The sequence below is a fragment of the Crocodylus porosus genome, unplaced genomic scaffold (genome assembly GCF_001723895.1).
Source record: "Crocodylus porosus isolate Cpor-Errol unplaced genomic scaffold, CroPor_comp1, whole genome shotgun sequence".
Classification (NCBI taxonomy): Eukaryota; Metazoa; Chordata; order Crocodylia; family Crocodylidae; genus Crocodylus; species Crocodylus porosus.
In genome coordinates, this window is record NW_017728886.1 from 264,511,448 (window position 1) to 264,528,273 (window position 16,826).

A 16,826-nucleotide genomic window follows, 5' to 3' on the forward strand; every position below is an offset into this window, starting at 1 on the left:
CATATGGCATTGAGTTGTATCCTCAATCCACACACTTAACAGCCTCTCCATTTCTAACATAATTGTAACCCTACTCCTACTGAGTTTCAAAGCATTCAAAGGAGTTACAATTCTACCATATTCTTTTATTTTGTCTTTATTTTTCAGTATGGTCCTAACAGTTGACCCAGCCAAATTCATTGCTCTACAGACCTCATTCTGGCATTCCCTTGCTTTAATTTGCTTCAGGACAGCCAATTTAAGCTCCAGCATTATGCTTTTTCACTGTTTTTTCTCAGCACTTGCACTCTCAGAGCCAGTTGAATGTTTCTGACTCATGGTGCAACTCAAAAAATGAAGCAAGACAGTGACACAAGCATGAATGGGCACAGGGCACGAAAGAGCACAGAGCACGAACGTTTTTGACGAAGCAAGATGGCAACGAGGCTGCGCACCGCCAGGGCTCCCTGCATGATACCCACGAGCGTTGTAGCAAAGCCCATGAGCACTAAGTGAAACTGGGTATCAAAGCAAAACGAGCATTATAGCGAAATAATGCTAAACAAAACCACGTTAAGCAGGGGTTGCCTGTACTGAACAAAGCCAGCCCCAGAACCCATCTTTGGGGTGCTCCACTTGACACTGGCTGCCAACTAGACATAGAGCCATTGATTACTACCCTTTGAGCCTGACAATCCAGCCAGTTATATATCCACCTTACAGTCCATTCATCCAACCCGGACTTCCTTAGCTTACTTGTGAGAATGTTGTGGGAGGAGCATTAAAAGTCTCGCTAAAGTCAAGGTAGATCACGTCTGTTGCTTTTCCCACATCCACAGAGCCAGTCACCTCATCATAGAAAGCAATCAGGTTGGTCAGGCATGACTTGCCCCTGGTGAATCCATGCTGATTCTTCCTAATCACCTTCTTCTCCTCCAAGTGCTTAGAAATGGATTCCTTGAGGACCTGCTCCATGATTTTTCCAGGGACTGAGGTGAGGCTGACCCATCTGTAGTTCCCTGAATCTCCCTTCTTCCCTCAAAGTGAGCAGTTTTTAATTCTGCGCAAAGTAAACTTCCTGTACTGGGCTCTTCAATAGACATAAAAGCAAATCCAAAGGGACATGATCCCTACCACAACAGTTATTTTTCTGTTCATTTCCTCCAAGAAAACTTGGGCCTCTGGGCACAGCTACAACATATGGAAAAAGACTTCTTTTTCCAGAGCCTCTTCAACATGATGCATCCATTACAAAGGTGTTGGTGATAGGTACTATCTGTGGAGTATTTTATAAAAGAAGTTCTGCTTATACTTTGACCTTTATTTCATAATTTTCTTGTGAATCAATCTTTTTTCCCCCCCATTCATTGTAGGCTCTCTTCTCCAAATAGCATTAGGTGGTAATACCTCCAACAGAGACTGAATTCCTTTTCTACAGGTATTTTCCCTTTATGTGGAATAGATGTTCCAAATTCCAAGTTTCCTACACATTCAAATCCTGAAAGCCTTTACTGTACAATCTGCAAGCATTATAAGCTTATTCTTGAGCATTATATGCTAGAAATAAACAGTGCAGGAAAGGTAAGCTTAAGTATATACAAATGCAACATATTATGTCCAATTATTTCCACCCTTTTCTTCCTCCCTTCTCCCTGCCATGCCAGATTGCATTTCCAAGCCACCCTCCTGTGACAGGAAATTGAAACAAACTTTACATTGCATAAATGGGTAAAATACAGGAAAATGTCTACTGAAATTGCAAATGTGTTTATTTAATATCTTAATATACTAAGAATGTAAATTGTTTGAATTTTGTTGTACAGAAGCTAAACTCCACATTTATGACAGAAAAACTGAACTAGCCCAAACCAAAAATGACTACCATGCTTACCAGACGTGAGCTTAACAAGAGGAGCAAAAACTAGGTTTCAATGACCAAAACAGGGCAATAAGAAATCAAGTGTAATTAGTGAACAAAACAGAAAGGACCCCAAAACACCAAGTGCCACAATGCCATGAGCTTATCATCAGAAACATAGCTAACAGCAAGGTCTTGAACAGTCCAGCACTTTTTTGCCTGGTCTCAGAGTGGCTGATGAGCTATACTGTAATGCCAAGCCTGAATTCCTCTAGCTGCAAAGTTGCAAAGGAAAATAGCACCAGGGCAAGTGGTGCATTTTCTATCTTCACTCTTCCCTCTTTCCTTTTTTTTGCATGTTGGTCTCCCCACTCTCAAAGGAACAGGGCAAGTCTCAAAACCACCACAACTCCAGCCCCTCAAACTCTCTTATTCATAAAACATAGTAATTTACATCTTTCTTATTTGCAAAAAACCCCTCCCCTCTCAAATAGGGGGCGGTGGGAGAGTGTTCATTATAAAAAGTGACTGCAGTTGAAAGAAAGGAACAAGAAACACTGTACTGTTTTTTATTTTACTTAATACTACACAGTTCAAGTTTTTCAATCATTCACCTAGCTTTTTCTTTAAAAAGTTTAAGTTTTTTTGTTTTTTGGGGGGTTTTTTGTTTTTGTTTTTTTTGGAATAGTAATAGGTTCTTTTTAATCATTCACCGTTGCTTGGTTCAAACCAAGCTCTTGAAAGACTGAACCACGCATTACTATTTAATGTTGTATAGTTATGGGAATAACAATGGGGTTTAATCTTTTCATTACATGCAAGTGTAGCATCCAGAACAACAGGGATTCTGGAAGTTTTTAAGAGGAGGTTAGACAAACACTTTTCTAGGATGATTTAGCCAGGGATGATCCTGCCCAGAGTTGAATTAGATGACCACCTAAAGGCCCTTCCAGCCCTACTTTTCTATGATTATTTTAATATAGATAACAATCCAATTTTTCCCTCAGTTTTTAAGTCAGTCTTTCTAGAGACTTTCAAAACAGGCACAAAATCTCCTGTCAGGGTATGAACCGATGAACAATTTATACTGGGAAATCAAGGAGGGATTTGCCATGTTTCAGCTGAATGCGGCCTAACTGTTCCATATGCTCACAATGCAGAAGTTAAAACGAGGCAGATCACCCCAGAATGAAGTTTAAATTACTACACTTTAGCCTCCCATACTGTGGACAGGATAAGAGTAGAGAGACAATTACAAAGGATCAGCTGACACACGTATTAAATCCCCACAATGTCCTTCCCAGTCTTTTAAACCAATTCAATTGCCTATTCCTACCTTAACGACTGAAAACTCCTATTTTGACATGAAGAGGAAGTGCTGTTGTAGGAATGATGAGCTTAAATGCTCAGTGATGAAAAAGCATGTATTATCAAATGTTATTTTCTTATTGTAGCAGTAACGCAAGAACAACCACTACAATGTAGTATGTTATTTCCACAGTACTAAAACATGTTTTCATCTGTGATTCTACATTTAACCAGTTAACATAATTTTCATAATGATGTTTCACAATATGAACCAAAAATCAAAACCTTATAAAAGAAGAGAAACATATCAGCCATCAGGCTACTTAAAAAACAAAAAACAAAACAAAAAAAAAATCTTGGGAAAAATCAATGGAGACAGGAATGCCTTCTGCTCCTTCTGCATTTGTACTATCCCTTTTAATCTACAATCTGGTTTAATTTTTTTCATCACTGTTCCTATCTAGGGTTTTATCCCACATTTTTTCCTATTACAGATGCTATGGCTGAGAGCAGATGGATATATTATTTCCAATAAGCTCTCAAGTAGGATAATGTTAGAATTAACTAGTGATGATTTATCTGATAAGGAATGATTATTGTCTAATGAGGAATGATACTTTTTCTTTTATATGTTATAATTTTATATTACAAACTTTCCTAGTTAACACTACTGTCAAACATAGATTATTGTCATAGATTTTCTCGAACAGTAACACAGTAGGGTAATGGTGGCCAAACGAGCCACATGCAGCTCACTAGCACAGTACCCTCTGGGACTTCTCTGCCAAAGCCCACCCACTTCTGCCCAAGGCAGCTCCAGGGGACACTAGGCTGCTGGGGGCCAGGGCTGCAGCTGCGCCACTTACCCTGGGGGTGTGCTCCCCGCAGGGAAAGCCAAAGCAGCTTAGTAGTGTGGGGGAGGGGAGGGGAAGGGAGGGAGGGCAGTGGTCACCTCCACTCCAAGTTGCTCGGCACCTCCCCCACCCCCACCAGCTTCCTGGCTTCAGTGGAGGATCGGATGTGGCTGTCAGGGTGAGTAACTCTGGCCACCCCTGCACTAGGGTCTACTGGATCTCATTTTTCAGAGCTGGAATTGATGCCCAACTGAATGAACCCAATTAGTCTGTTGAGAGAACTATTCTTATTCTGAAATTTCACCCCATTAAGTGTCTTCTAACCGTGTTGTGTTCATTTATAGCAAAATTAGGAATTCATATTTATTTTAAGCTGACTACCATACATACCTTTAGTACTGAGTGTTTTTGCTGTGACTTCCAGTTTCTCCAAAGGTTCTGTTCCAATATTTTCTAATTTAATGACAAGTTGCTGTGTCTCCCCATTATAAAGCTGGACAGACACATTGGTAGAGATTTCATCCCCTGAAGAAGGCTGAAGTGTGTGAGCAGACCTATTAACAAAGAAAGGTAGAAATGAAATAGTATGTTACACATTATATCCCAACGTAAGAACCTGTTCACAATGTAAAACCACACCCATAACAACCATAACAAAAAAAACCTTGTTGGTATGCAAAATACTGGTTTTAAAACCAATCATTGGAATTATCATCTTGTATTTCTTCAATTCAAATGTTAATGGCTTGTTGCCAGCATTTTCAAGAACTATTAGGAGTAAGAAGTATGTTTTCTGAAAGATTAATCATAGCATTCACACAGGATAAAACATTTGTTTCTTGCTGTAAGAGTTCGTTAAATGATATGCTGCCAGTATCATAATGAAAACAAATTGAGAAAGCATGAAAGAAAGCAAGATGGATCAGATGTCATCATCTTTTTTTAAATGAGAAATTTCTAATAATTTTGTTACAGTACATCAACTAAAAGGAGACCAAAGTACCAAAAACAAAAACAAAACAAAAAGGTTCGGGTTGTTTTTTGTTTTTGTTTTTTTAAGTCAAGTGAGAAAGGGAAACATGCTACATCCAGAAGAGAATGAGAAAAATATTTTAATTAAGAAAACTGGCTAAGCACCCCCCTGCCCAAAATAACTGCCTGCCCCTGGGCTAGAGGCCTTGAGCTTGGCTAATTTGAGTACTTGCTGAGTACAGGTTAAGGCAGAAGCCAGACTAGAGTGGATTCTGCACAGAACTAATTTAAACGAAGGTGAAACAGTAAGTACAGTTAAGTACTAGGAAGTTAAGAAGAAAGTAGAGGAGGAATAATGGAGCATGTCAGAGATGAGTAGGAGGTTAAGAGTTCATGAGGATGCAGGGTATTTTTTATATTGAAGAGAAGGAGCAAGAAGGCAGAAGCATCCAAGGAGGAAGCGGGGAGGGGAAGTGGGTGCAGGAGCAGCATCAACTGAAATTAACCGTTGGTAAATTTGGTGGTAAAATCTGCATGTTCTATAATCTGGCTACTCTTCTTTGTTAAAATCTTATGAGAAAGGTTGTTTCCATGGAAACACAATAGTTTTTAAACTATGTTTTGGGTTTGCTTAAAAAAACTAAACTCTTTATTTAATACAGAAGTGCACTGTGTATTTTTCAATTGTTTAAAACTCTCCTGTCAAATACGGATACCAACACAATAGCCTAATATCTTCAGAGCCTTTTGGAACAGTAGTGGTAGATGGGGAGAAGGACCAGAAAGTCTGTGATTTGTACTTAGATTTTAAGACTTCCATATGCACATTGTAGTCCACCTTAACTTGGCTGGCTTAGGAATCATCTAGCTATATAATGAAGCACCCTCTGGTCTCCCCACTTACTGAGTAGAAAGCATTAACATCTTAGCACACATCAAGAAAGTATCCTGCAGTGTCTGTCTTGTTGCTATAAAGTATCAAAGACTTGCTGTACTAGCTGAAATAGCCATTCATAGGTATCTCAGCTTTTTCACAGCAGAAATCCCCCTTGTAGCTTTATCCGCATAATATATTTGCAGTTCACCCAAGAGAAAACTGTTTTACTCATTTAAAACCTTTATTTTGATAGCCTTTTAAATTATTTGAATGAGCACACTTTAATTTAGCTTCATATCAAGGATGTCAGTTTCACCCTGTAACAAACTTAATTATGACTTCCAGTAAATTTATCTTGTTATGCTGACCTTTGCTAATCAATGTATTTGGATAAAAGTTGCACACAATGCTGCAATGCACTTACTAATTCTTTATACACACCAAGTAATAGATTGAATTTCAAAAAGGTTAAAAAAGTAGGAACATACAGGTCTAACAGATTTAAAGAAATTACAGTAAATGTAGTAGTAATGAAGGAAATACCATCTGCTACACAGAAACATGCTCATTTTCTGAAACTTTTTGACATTAGCAGCCTAACAAGTACTGGATTGCTTTTAGAAAGGATTAGATATTTTTCATAGACTCACAATGAGGGTTGAAAGGGACCTCACGAGGTTGCATCTAATCCAGACACTGCTCAAAGCAGGACCAGCCTCAACTACATCATCCCAGCCAAGGCTTTCTCTACTCAGGTCTTAAAAACTTCTAAGGATGGAGATCCCACAACCTCTCCGGGTAGCCTGCTCTGATGCTTTACCACCCTCCTTATGAGAGAGTTCCTCCTAATACCCAACCTCAATTCCCTTGCTGCAACTTGAGACCATTGCTCCTTTTTCTGTCATCTGTCACCACTGAGAACAGTCCAGCTCCATCCTCGTTGGAACCACCCTTCAGGTAGTTGAAGGTTGTCATTAACCTGCCTCCTCCTCCCCCAGTCTTCTCTTCTCCAGACTTTATGACCATCTAAAACATTAACAACCAGCAAAAATGTATAAGTTTGTTATATATTCCATACCTAGAATCTAATTATTGGAGAGTTGAGTTCCCCATAGCCACTGCAGCAGGGAAAGCAGTGGCAAGAGGGGAGCAGATTGACCCCTGCCACTGCTGTCCCCACCCAGCTTGGTAGCAGCTGCAGCAGGTTCAGCCAGGCCCCAGGGCTGGGGCTGGGACTGGGCCAGGACCTGCCACACCTCTGCTACCGTCTCTGCTACCAGGCCAGCCTTGGGCTGAAGCACACTTACTCTGTGCCCCAGGCTGGATCAAGTCTGCAGCAAGGGTAAGTGGCAGGGTGGACGGGGGTAGCGGGGCCAGAGATGGCAGGGCAGGAGCAGGGGCAGGGGCAGGCAGCCACTGTGGCTGTGCCAGGTCAGGGCTGAAGCCAGCCACAGCAGCTGCCTGTCCCTCCCACCACCCCGTACTCCATTTCAAGACAAGGAGATCCATCCCATGTTATATCTACTCTATCTACTCATGTGGCAGGTTGCAGCTATTGTCAAAGATAAATTGTTGCAGTCAAAAGAGAAGGGGAGAGGTCTGCACCAAAAAATTTTCTTCTTTGCAGTCTCCTTCAACCATGTCTTCAGCAAAAGCATCACAAATCAGCCTTTCAATGAAGAGATGAATGTGAAGTGGAATGAATTCCATTTCTTCATCTTTTAACAATAATGTTGGTACTCTGTATGCTTCACCAAAAATACCTCTTTTCATTGAAGTTAATGGAAAAATTCATGGAAATTTTTCAGATATTGATCAAACTGGTACAAAGAGGTTTTTGCATTCAATTTCTAATCATTGGGCATCCAACTTACCCATGTCTTTGCTGGAGATGTTTATGCTGAATTTATGTCATTTCAAATAGTAAAAAATGCTTGTGTGGTAGAATTTGATAAACTGAATCCAATTTACAAAACTACAGGGAGAAAAAAGTGCCCTAACAAATCTTCTGAATGCTGAACTGGAAGATTTAGAGAAAGAGGTTTTTGTTGTTTTGGCCGAGTTCCTCACAGCTCTCTACCGCACGATCAGTGGACAACATCCCCAACAAGGGTGTAATCAGCTCCGTGGCTGTAAATTCCAAACTCGCATAAATTACATAGGTCAGAATAATTCTGGTAGATTGTAAGTACCAGCAGCCATACCCTAGCATTCAAAATATGCAAATGATTTCTGTTCTCATAATTAATGGGCACATTCAATTAAAACACTCTAAGGTCTTTAAATATGCCAAGTGAAACAGCAATCAGCTACTGTTGAAGAACAGGTGGTCAGGTGCAGTTCCCGAGTAATTTTCATTGACATTCTTGATGCCAGTATTTTTGTACATGAAACTCAAAATTTCATTTCAATGTCTGAATCCATACCATAGTCCATTTAGAGTATTGGGGTGGGGGGGAAGAGAGAACCCCAAATGTTCTGATGCCAAAAACAAGTTCCTGAACTTATGTGAAAACCCTTAACGAAGTCCACTTGCAGAAGCCAAAGGGAAAATTATCACAGAATACAATCAAGTAACCTCATCCCCTCTTGACCCACACGTCTAGAGCCAAGATCTTTTTGATTCAGCTTGTTGCTTTCCCATTATTATTGCATTTTTAAAGGATATAAAAGCAAACAATTCTGGCATAGCTAAGCAAGTTAAACAACAAATAGCAGCACACAAAGGAAAAGGCATAAAAACTCTGGCAGAGGAAGAGAAATGAGAATACCTGGGAATGGATACAAAGAATGGAAGAGAGTTGCAAAACAAAGAAACAAAAAACAGTGATCAAAGCTAAGAGTGATAAAGAAAGCTAATAAATGCCAGAAGGAGAAGTGATCATAACACAAGGTAGCCAAGAGCAAAGCAAATGCAAAGAAGGATGTAGGGATTAAGGTCATCAGGAGAGAAGAGTGCAGCATCCTGACACACAAGGAACATATCAAAAAGCAATGGAAAGTCTACTTTGAATGATTTTGAAATGTAGAAAAGGAAAGGAGTGAATTAGAAGTGGCACTCCTGGTAAGAGGACTGTTTGTGGGAATGAGCAGAGAAGAAGTCATGAAATGCAGTGAAGAATGTGAATGCAGGAAGGGCTTGTGGACCTTCCCAGATGACAGGAGGCATGATTAAAGCATTGAGTGAAAAAGGAATACAAAGGGCCTGCAACATACTACAACAGATACAGTATGAACAAAGAACGCCAGCAGGTTGGGAGCACAGTGTTATAGTGACAATTTACAAGTAAAAAAGGTATCCTAATGTGTGTGTTGATTATCAAAGTATTCTACTAGAGTACCTGATAAAGGTCCTGGAAAGATTAGCTGATGCAAAGGAGGGAAACCATCATGAAAGACCCTATGCGCTTCATATTTGTGCCAGGAAAATGCACCACAGACACAATCTTTATAGAAAAGCACGTGCAGAAAAGGATTTGAAACACAACAGGAAGTTGTACATTATGTTTGTGGACCTGGAAGAGACATATGATTAGGTGCTATGGGAGTCTGTATGTATATGAAAAGGAAAGGTGCATGTGAGAGTCTAATAAAATTCATACAAGTAACACACAGTGAAGCAGTCAAAACAGTGCTTGGAACGATGGCTCCTTCAATGGGCATTGGATTACACCCAAGATCGAGCCAAAGCCCCTTCCAGTTCATAACTGTGGTGACCATGAGAGAAAAATGGCAACACCACAGGCATTGCTGTATGCTAACAACCAAGTCACCAGGGCAGATACAGCAGAAGTACTCCAGCAAGCATGAGCAAAGTGGTAGGAACATCTCCAGTATGGGGAGCTGGAAGCCAACATTCAAAAACAGAGTAAGTTATGTCAGACACAAGTAATGAAAAACTAAGTGTTTCAGAGTGCCCAGTACCTCTCACACAAAGAAAGCAAGTCACTGGGCACCATCATAAGCAATAAAGGAGTTTGTGAAGAGGCTCTCAGATAACAAACAAGTGCAGCATGAAAGAAATGGAAAGAAATGAGTAATTAACCTGCAGTAAGATGCTAACCACGCCAAGGATCAACTTATACAAAACAATCAGATGTGTGGCAGAACCCTGAGCCGTAACAAAAAAGGAAGAGAAGATACCAGAAATCACACAGTTGGGGATATTGAGATGAATTGCAAGCCTCAGTCTGGAAACAAGATGAGAAATTATGATATCAGAGCACACTTAGGAGTACAAAAATCACTGAGAAGGTCAAAAACTAAACTGAAATGGTTTGACTACATACTGAGGGAAGACAGAAAGACTACTGTTCAAATGATCTATGAAAAGACCCTGGCTAGCAGTAGGCCAGAGGATGACCCAGACTGAAGTGGACAGGGGAAACCAGGAAAGATGATATCCAAGTATCCTTCCAGCAGATACAGTAAATAACAAATGGAGTGCAACGATCTGCACTATGAGGTGGGGACCGCAGCCATGAAGGAGGACGAGAAGAATGATGACTGGTCAATTGATTTCTTTATTATGGGGGGGGGGGCGGTGCAGATTGAAGAAAGGTAAATGCCTAAAAGTCTACCTGGGTCTGATTTTTCAGAGTACTTGGCATTACGGAGTTCTTAACATGTTCAAAGCAGAGCTGTCATTAAGCTCAGCTGCTGGGCTAAATGTTTAACGTTTCTCCACCTGCCTTAAGTTTGGGATCCAAAACACAAGAAACATGTATCCATCACTTGAGAAAGTATTGCTGCCTAGCACCACTAGTAACTCTGCAGTAGACACAGGGATAGAAAATTGTTCTTAAAGGTTACATCCAACTGCCTTACACAAAGGGCCATTCCTTCCTGTAAGGCTCTGCTTCATGATGCACCTTCCAACCTCAACAAATGAAATAGGGCCTCGTAAGGAAGCTGTGTAGCATACAGAGGCTGTTCACTACACAATCTTAAATGTTCCCAGACTACAACATATCCTATGAACTTAATGAGGCCCTAGGGAGTGGGGGGGGTGAAGGGAGGCAGAAGAAGCCGACATTGTAATTTAAAGACTATCATATTGTGTGCACACAAGGGGATCAAATTAAGGTTGCACAGACCATCTTAACCCTGGCAACTTCAAATTTCCAATTTCTTGATTTGAAGTCTTCAAACACCTTAAATATAAGAAGAGTTTACCAGTTCTGTTCACTTCAGAGGAGGATAGACTTGACTGTCTTTAAGGAAATGAACCTGAAAAAAGATTCCATCATGCAAAACCATACTACCCCCCACCCCAGCCCGCAAGTGTGATAATCAGGATTAACATCTTCAGATTCACAGCAGGATCCTCTAGTACTTGAGTTAACAAGTGTAGCTGGCAGCATTAAAAAGCAATAGAAAATTCTTGCTTTCTGTATGGATCAGCACTGGAGGGGAGAGGGATAAAAAGGAGTATTTTTATTATTATTTATTAAATGTATACATTTCTTTCTACAGAAAGTCTTCAAGATGCCTTACAATAAAAAGACAAATTATAGCAACAAACAAAACATTAAAAGTAGAGTAATGTAATAAACTACATACTCCCCAAGGAGCAACAAGGTATTAGGTTATAATAGTAAGCAGTGTGGGTTAAAAAGTTCATGTTCAGTGCAAGGCCCCCCTACACTGCTTAAACTAGAGCTGCTAATATGACTTAAACCTAAGTCACGTCCATTTTAACCAAAGAAAAGAACAGACCTGCTTTGCAGGCTGATACTGGAAAGCAGGTCTGTTCTGTCTTACAGCAATAGCATAAATTTCTGAATATTATCATTTCTAAATCAGCATTATCCAGAACTGCCTGCTAATTAACAAGGATGCATAATCTATGCACAACTAATATAAACAATATAAGCCCTCCTATCACTGGTTTGACTAAACTAACTAAACAGACCTAAGTTGACACAGCAACCTGAAGTTGCAAATATGCTATTTCACTGGTGTCAAATTGTTCCCTCTGAGAAAGTAATAATTACATTCTTGCCCCTAAAACGCTAATAACCAAGATGACTGACCTTGCAATTGTACTGCCTAATTCACAGTAATCAGCAATTTGTCCAAGGCAGATACAATCACTGCCCTCGGGAGGGAAAAAGGACATAAACGAAGACACAGTAACTGAGACAAGCACTGCTAAGTGCTTCATGCAAATTTAACTATTCTAGTTCAAGCATCTACCAGCAGAAGTTCCAACTTCTGTCATTCAAGTTTCCTGTCCAATCAAACCAAATTAAGCAGAGAATGAGCACAGTTCGTATAATTCTTCTTCTTTTTTTTTTTTTTTTTGCAGGAATATCATTTTATGAGAAAACCTGGTTAATACACAGTTTGATCTGTTGAAGGAATAGAATATATTTTTCTGTTACTGTTTTAATATGCTCAACATTCATGACTTCATACTAGCACTAACTGCCATACAATCTATACAAACCTAAGAAAATTTCAGAGAAAAATCAAGTGAGATGGGTAATAAGATTGAATGAATGAAGCTAAGATAGCAAACTATGTAGATCTGTATATACTGTTAATACCTTTGGGACAAATTATCAGAGCCCATAAAGACAATGCAAACATTCTAATCTAATAAAAGCCTTACCACTTCGGTCTGTCGGCCCGTAATGCTCCGGGCAAACTGCGCATGTGCAGCCCGGCAGACAGACAGACAAGTGGGGCCAGGCTGTGCTCCCCGCTCTGGGGACTGGCTGCGTGGGGGGAGGCATGGCTTGCAACCATGGGGAGGGGAGGTGGCATGCCACCATAGGGTGCCACAAGGTGAGTAGGCAGGGAGGCACAGGCAGAGCCCACTGAATGCAGCACAAAGCCGCAAGGCGGAGCACGTCCCCCACACCCACTCCCTGCACAGCATCCTGTGGCCACACAGAGAGCGGGCATAGGGGGGCACGTCCCTTCCCCACCTGGCACCCTGTGCCCCCCCCACTGCATACTCCACCATACGCAGGTGGTGGGTGCTCCTGGGGCATGGGGGTAGGGCGCATGGCCGCAGGGTGCCATGAGGGGAGTGGGCAGGGGGCCGTGCCCTCTGGCTGTAGCACATGGCTGCTGGGTGGGGTGCACCCCCCGACTGCTTCCTGCACGGAAACCTGCCGCCAGCCTCTCCACTCCCCACCCCCCAACACATGCCCAGGCACACTGCCTTGGGGTGCCATGCGGGAAGCCAGGGGGGTGGAGTGGGGCACACGGGCAGCACCTGTCGAATGCAGCCCACGGCCGTGGGGTGAAGCATGTCCCCCGTGCTTGCTCCTCACACAGCATCCTGCAGGGTGCACAGGGGGTGGTGGGACGCACAGGTGCGTGTGTGTAGCATGGCATGTGGCTGGGGGTGCATGGGGTTGGACAGAGTAGGGAGGGGGTAGGAGAGTACAGACAGAGAGGCAGCAGTGCTCTGTCCCCGCCGCCCATGCATCATTCTTGACAAGCACTTTGCTAGTTTACAATAAAATCATTAAACACAGAGAAACCTTCATTAGCAACGTTTCAATGAGACCAACCTACAGTTTGGCTGCAGGACAGTGTGTGCAAACTGTTACAAAAGATTATTTCCTTGGGCAGATGGCCATATTTTATTCCAGGTCTCCTCTGAGGGCAAGAAAATAGGGAAGGGAATGATTAGAACAGCTATGCCCAAACTCAGGTTTTATGTAGTTACCTGTTTAACAGTCGTGCCTAATGAACACTTTGAAGAGGATGTTGAGTCTGTAACAAAAACATCCTTCTGCTATAAACCACATTTAAGTACATACCCCCTGAGACTCCAAGATGTTAATCACTAAAAATCAGAGATGATCAGAGTTAACATTTTTTATATTTCTAGGGTAAAAATAAAACCAATAAAATGAAATTCTGAACATTTTTGAGCATTCAAATGAATCAAAAACCAAGGACACAAATCCTCTTTTAAGCCTCAATGTGTGTGTTCTATTTCACTAAATTGGATGATACTCCATAGTAATTATATGCCCCGATTATAAATGGACAAACTTTTACAACTACAAGCAGAAATATAAAAATACACACCCAGCTCTTCATTTTATTTTATTTTATTTATTTATTTTTAAGTGAAATGTCCACCTAACTCCATTCATACCTTGGCAAAGAAGTACTGATCTGCAGCCTTGGCAAAGCTGGAATGACTTCTACCGTACATCCATTAGTCTTCAATCCTGGCAGATTATCCAAAAGGCAATCGCTGAAGACTCCAAAGACTGAAGTGTGATATCCTGTTTCGAAAGGGAAATAGCTAGTTTGTCTTGGGTTATTTGTTTCATGAAAGGATTGAATACACAAGTTTAGCAATTCAATACTACAGAAGATTTTCTTGAACAAAGGCAACCTCTGCTATAAAAATAATTATTGGGAGAAGACCATGTGACAAGTGTTTTGAAATACTCTGCTGGACACTTTATATGTACAATGTGTCATGCAAATCATGAATTTACAGCCACAGTGAAAGCAGGTGAGCTGTCAACATCTGTATATTTTCTCATATATGCGATGTGTTTTCAACTTTTATATTTAGAAAATACACATACATTTATTATATATACTTATATATGTAATAAGTCAATATAAATTATATTCTCCCTCAGAGCATGAGGCCTCAAAATGTATCCATCAGGAAAAAATAATTTACAACAATCCAGTTTAAAAGAAAAGATATATAAAAGATAACCCTTCTTGTGGTTACAACTTCCATTGGCATTTAATCATGCTTTACTGAACAGTTACATTTTCAAAAAAAATAAGTTTTATTTCAATTTCATAGGCAATTACCTCAATTCTATTTGGTGAAGAATCAATATCTACTACCCAGACATGCAGGAGAACTCTTGTGTTAAACAATGAAATGGCAAAACAGGAAGAGCTGTGAGTGATAAATGGGCACACAGGGACAATTCACTGTTGCTTTACTTTAATGGAACCTAATTTTGGTTCAGACAGTAACAGGATAAGAAAACAAATAGCAAGAATTTTTGCAGAATCCATGTGGCACTGTTTTCTGAAAGGAGAGAGAAACTTATTTTGGCTATGGCTACGACTACAGCTGCCTCGTTAAATATTTTAATATGAATTTTCTAAATAAGGTTGAAATAAAATTTAATTTCAATTCCACGATGTTAAGTTAACACACAGTTTGGTGTCAAAAAACAAAAACACCCAGGTGGCTTATTCTAGTTTGACAAAAACTCTTTCAAACACTTCAGTTTTCTTTTATTACTGAACTATTCCACGATAAAAAAAAAAAAGTGATGGGCACAGAAAATGTGAAAAAAAAATAGGAGATGAGCAAAAACAAAAGGGAAAAATGTATCAAATGGAATAGGGACTTACAGGGGAAAGAGAAAGCCAGACGAATAAATATTTTTCTATGTTAGCCTTATTTACTCTGATACATCACTTTCCAGGATCATATTTAAATCATTCTCCATGATAAGAATTAAAAAGAACATTTGCCTCAGTATTGGTTCACTGGCCAAACTCCAGCATTTTACTTCCTCTATATTAAGGAGGAATACACATCCTCATCAATTAGCAAAGAATCAGAGGAAGGGCACTCTGAGGTGCTTTGGGTTAGAATACAAGGAAGTCGAGGGGAAAGGGACTTAACGGTGGGGGTCTACTACAGACCGCCCAACCAAGGGGAAGAGCTAGACCAGGAATTCTTCAGTCAGCTCACAGAGGTAGTTAAGTCAAAGGATGTGGTCATCATGGGGGACCTGAACTTCCCAGACATCTGCTGGAACAAGCAGTCAACCAGGTCTGACCACTCACGTCGGTTCTTAGCCAGAGTGCAGGACCTCCATCTAACCCAGGAGGTGCTGGAATTCACCATCCAGCGCAAGTGGCGGAGGCCTACAGCAAGGCAGCAGCCCTAGATTTCAGGAGGGCAGACTTCGATGAGCTAAGGAGAATAGTCAGGGAAGCACTGAGGTCCCAGAGGGGAGAGGAGCCAGGTGTCCAAGGAGAGTAGTCTCTCCTTAAGGAGAGAATCCTCCAAGCCCAAAGGAAGGTAATCCCAACATGGATCAAAGGGAGCAGGAGGGTACATAAACCCCCATGGCTCACTAAGAGCATCCAGGAATGTCTCCTAGCTAAAAGGGAGGCACACACCCAATGGCAGGGAGGGGCCATCCCCAGGGAGGACTATACTGCGGTTACCTGGGGATACAGGGGGCAGTCAGGAAGGCCAAGGCAGAGATGGGACTGGGACTAGCTTCCCAGATCAAGGACAAGAAGAAGTCCTTCTTTAAATACATAGGGGGCAAAAAGAAGGTTCTGGGTAATGTGGGGCCCCTGCAGGACACGCTAGGAAATTTGGTTGTCACACCAGACAACAAAGCTAACCTATTTAATGATTTCTCTGCCTCCATTTTCCTAAGCAGGGACCAGAACAGTCACCCCACCTCTAGGCCCCCTTAGATCCCAGGGGAGGTGTACTTAGGCCAAGGGTTAGTGAACTAGTTAGGGAACTTCTCGAAGGACTGGATGTATTAAAATCAGCTGGTCCGGACAATCTCCACCCTAGAATACTGAGGGAATTAGCTGAGGTCATTGCAGGACCCCTGGCATGACATAATGAGCACTCGTGGTGCTCTGGTGTGGTGTCAGAGGACTGGAAGAGGGCCAATTGGTTCCCATCTTGAAAAAGGGGAGGAAGGAAGACCCGGGAAACTATTGGCCAGTTAGTCTTACCTCAATCCCAGGCAAGCTTTTTGAGAAAATTATTCTAGTGCGTATCCACGAGGGGCCAGCAGGGGAGATTATGCTTAGGGGCAATAATTCATTAGCGGCAGGTCCTGTCAGACCAACCTGGTGGCCTTCTAAGACCAGGTCACCAAACCCTTAGATGCAGGGGTAGCGGTGGACATAGTCTTCCTGGATTTCAGAAGGCCTTTGACACTGTCTTTCACCCTGTTCTCATTAAGAAACTGGGGGACTG

At 41.4% G+C, this 16,826-nt stretch overlaps 1 protein-coding gene across 2 annotated transcripts in view; it reads right to left on the bottom strand.

The window, feature by feature from the left end:
* The window catches only part of TRAPPC9 (trafficking protein particle complex 9), an 800,742-nt gene that overhangs the window by 655,099 nt on the left and 128,817 nt on the right, over positions 1 to 16,826 (bottom strand). For both annotated transcript variants that reach the window (XM_019553127.1, XM_019553118.1), the window contains 2 exons: positions 13,974 to 14,106; positions 4,390 to 4,553 (listed from right to left, as the gene is read on the bottom strand). In XM_019553127.1, the coding sequence (XP_019408672.1) occupies positions 4,390 to 4,553; positions 13,974 to 14,106 (297 nt within the window). The remainder of the gene's footprint in view (positions 1 to 4,389; positions 4,554 to 13,973; positions 14,107 to 16,826) is intronic.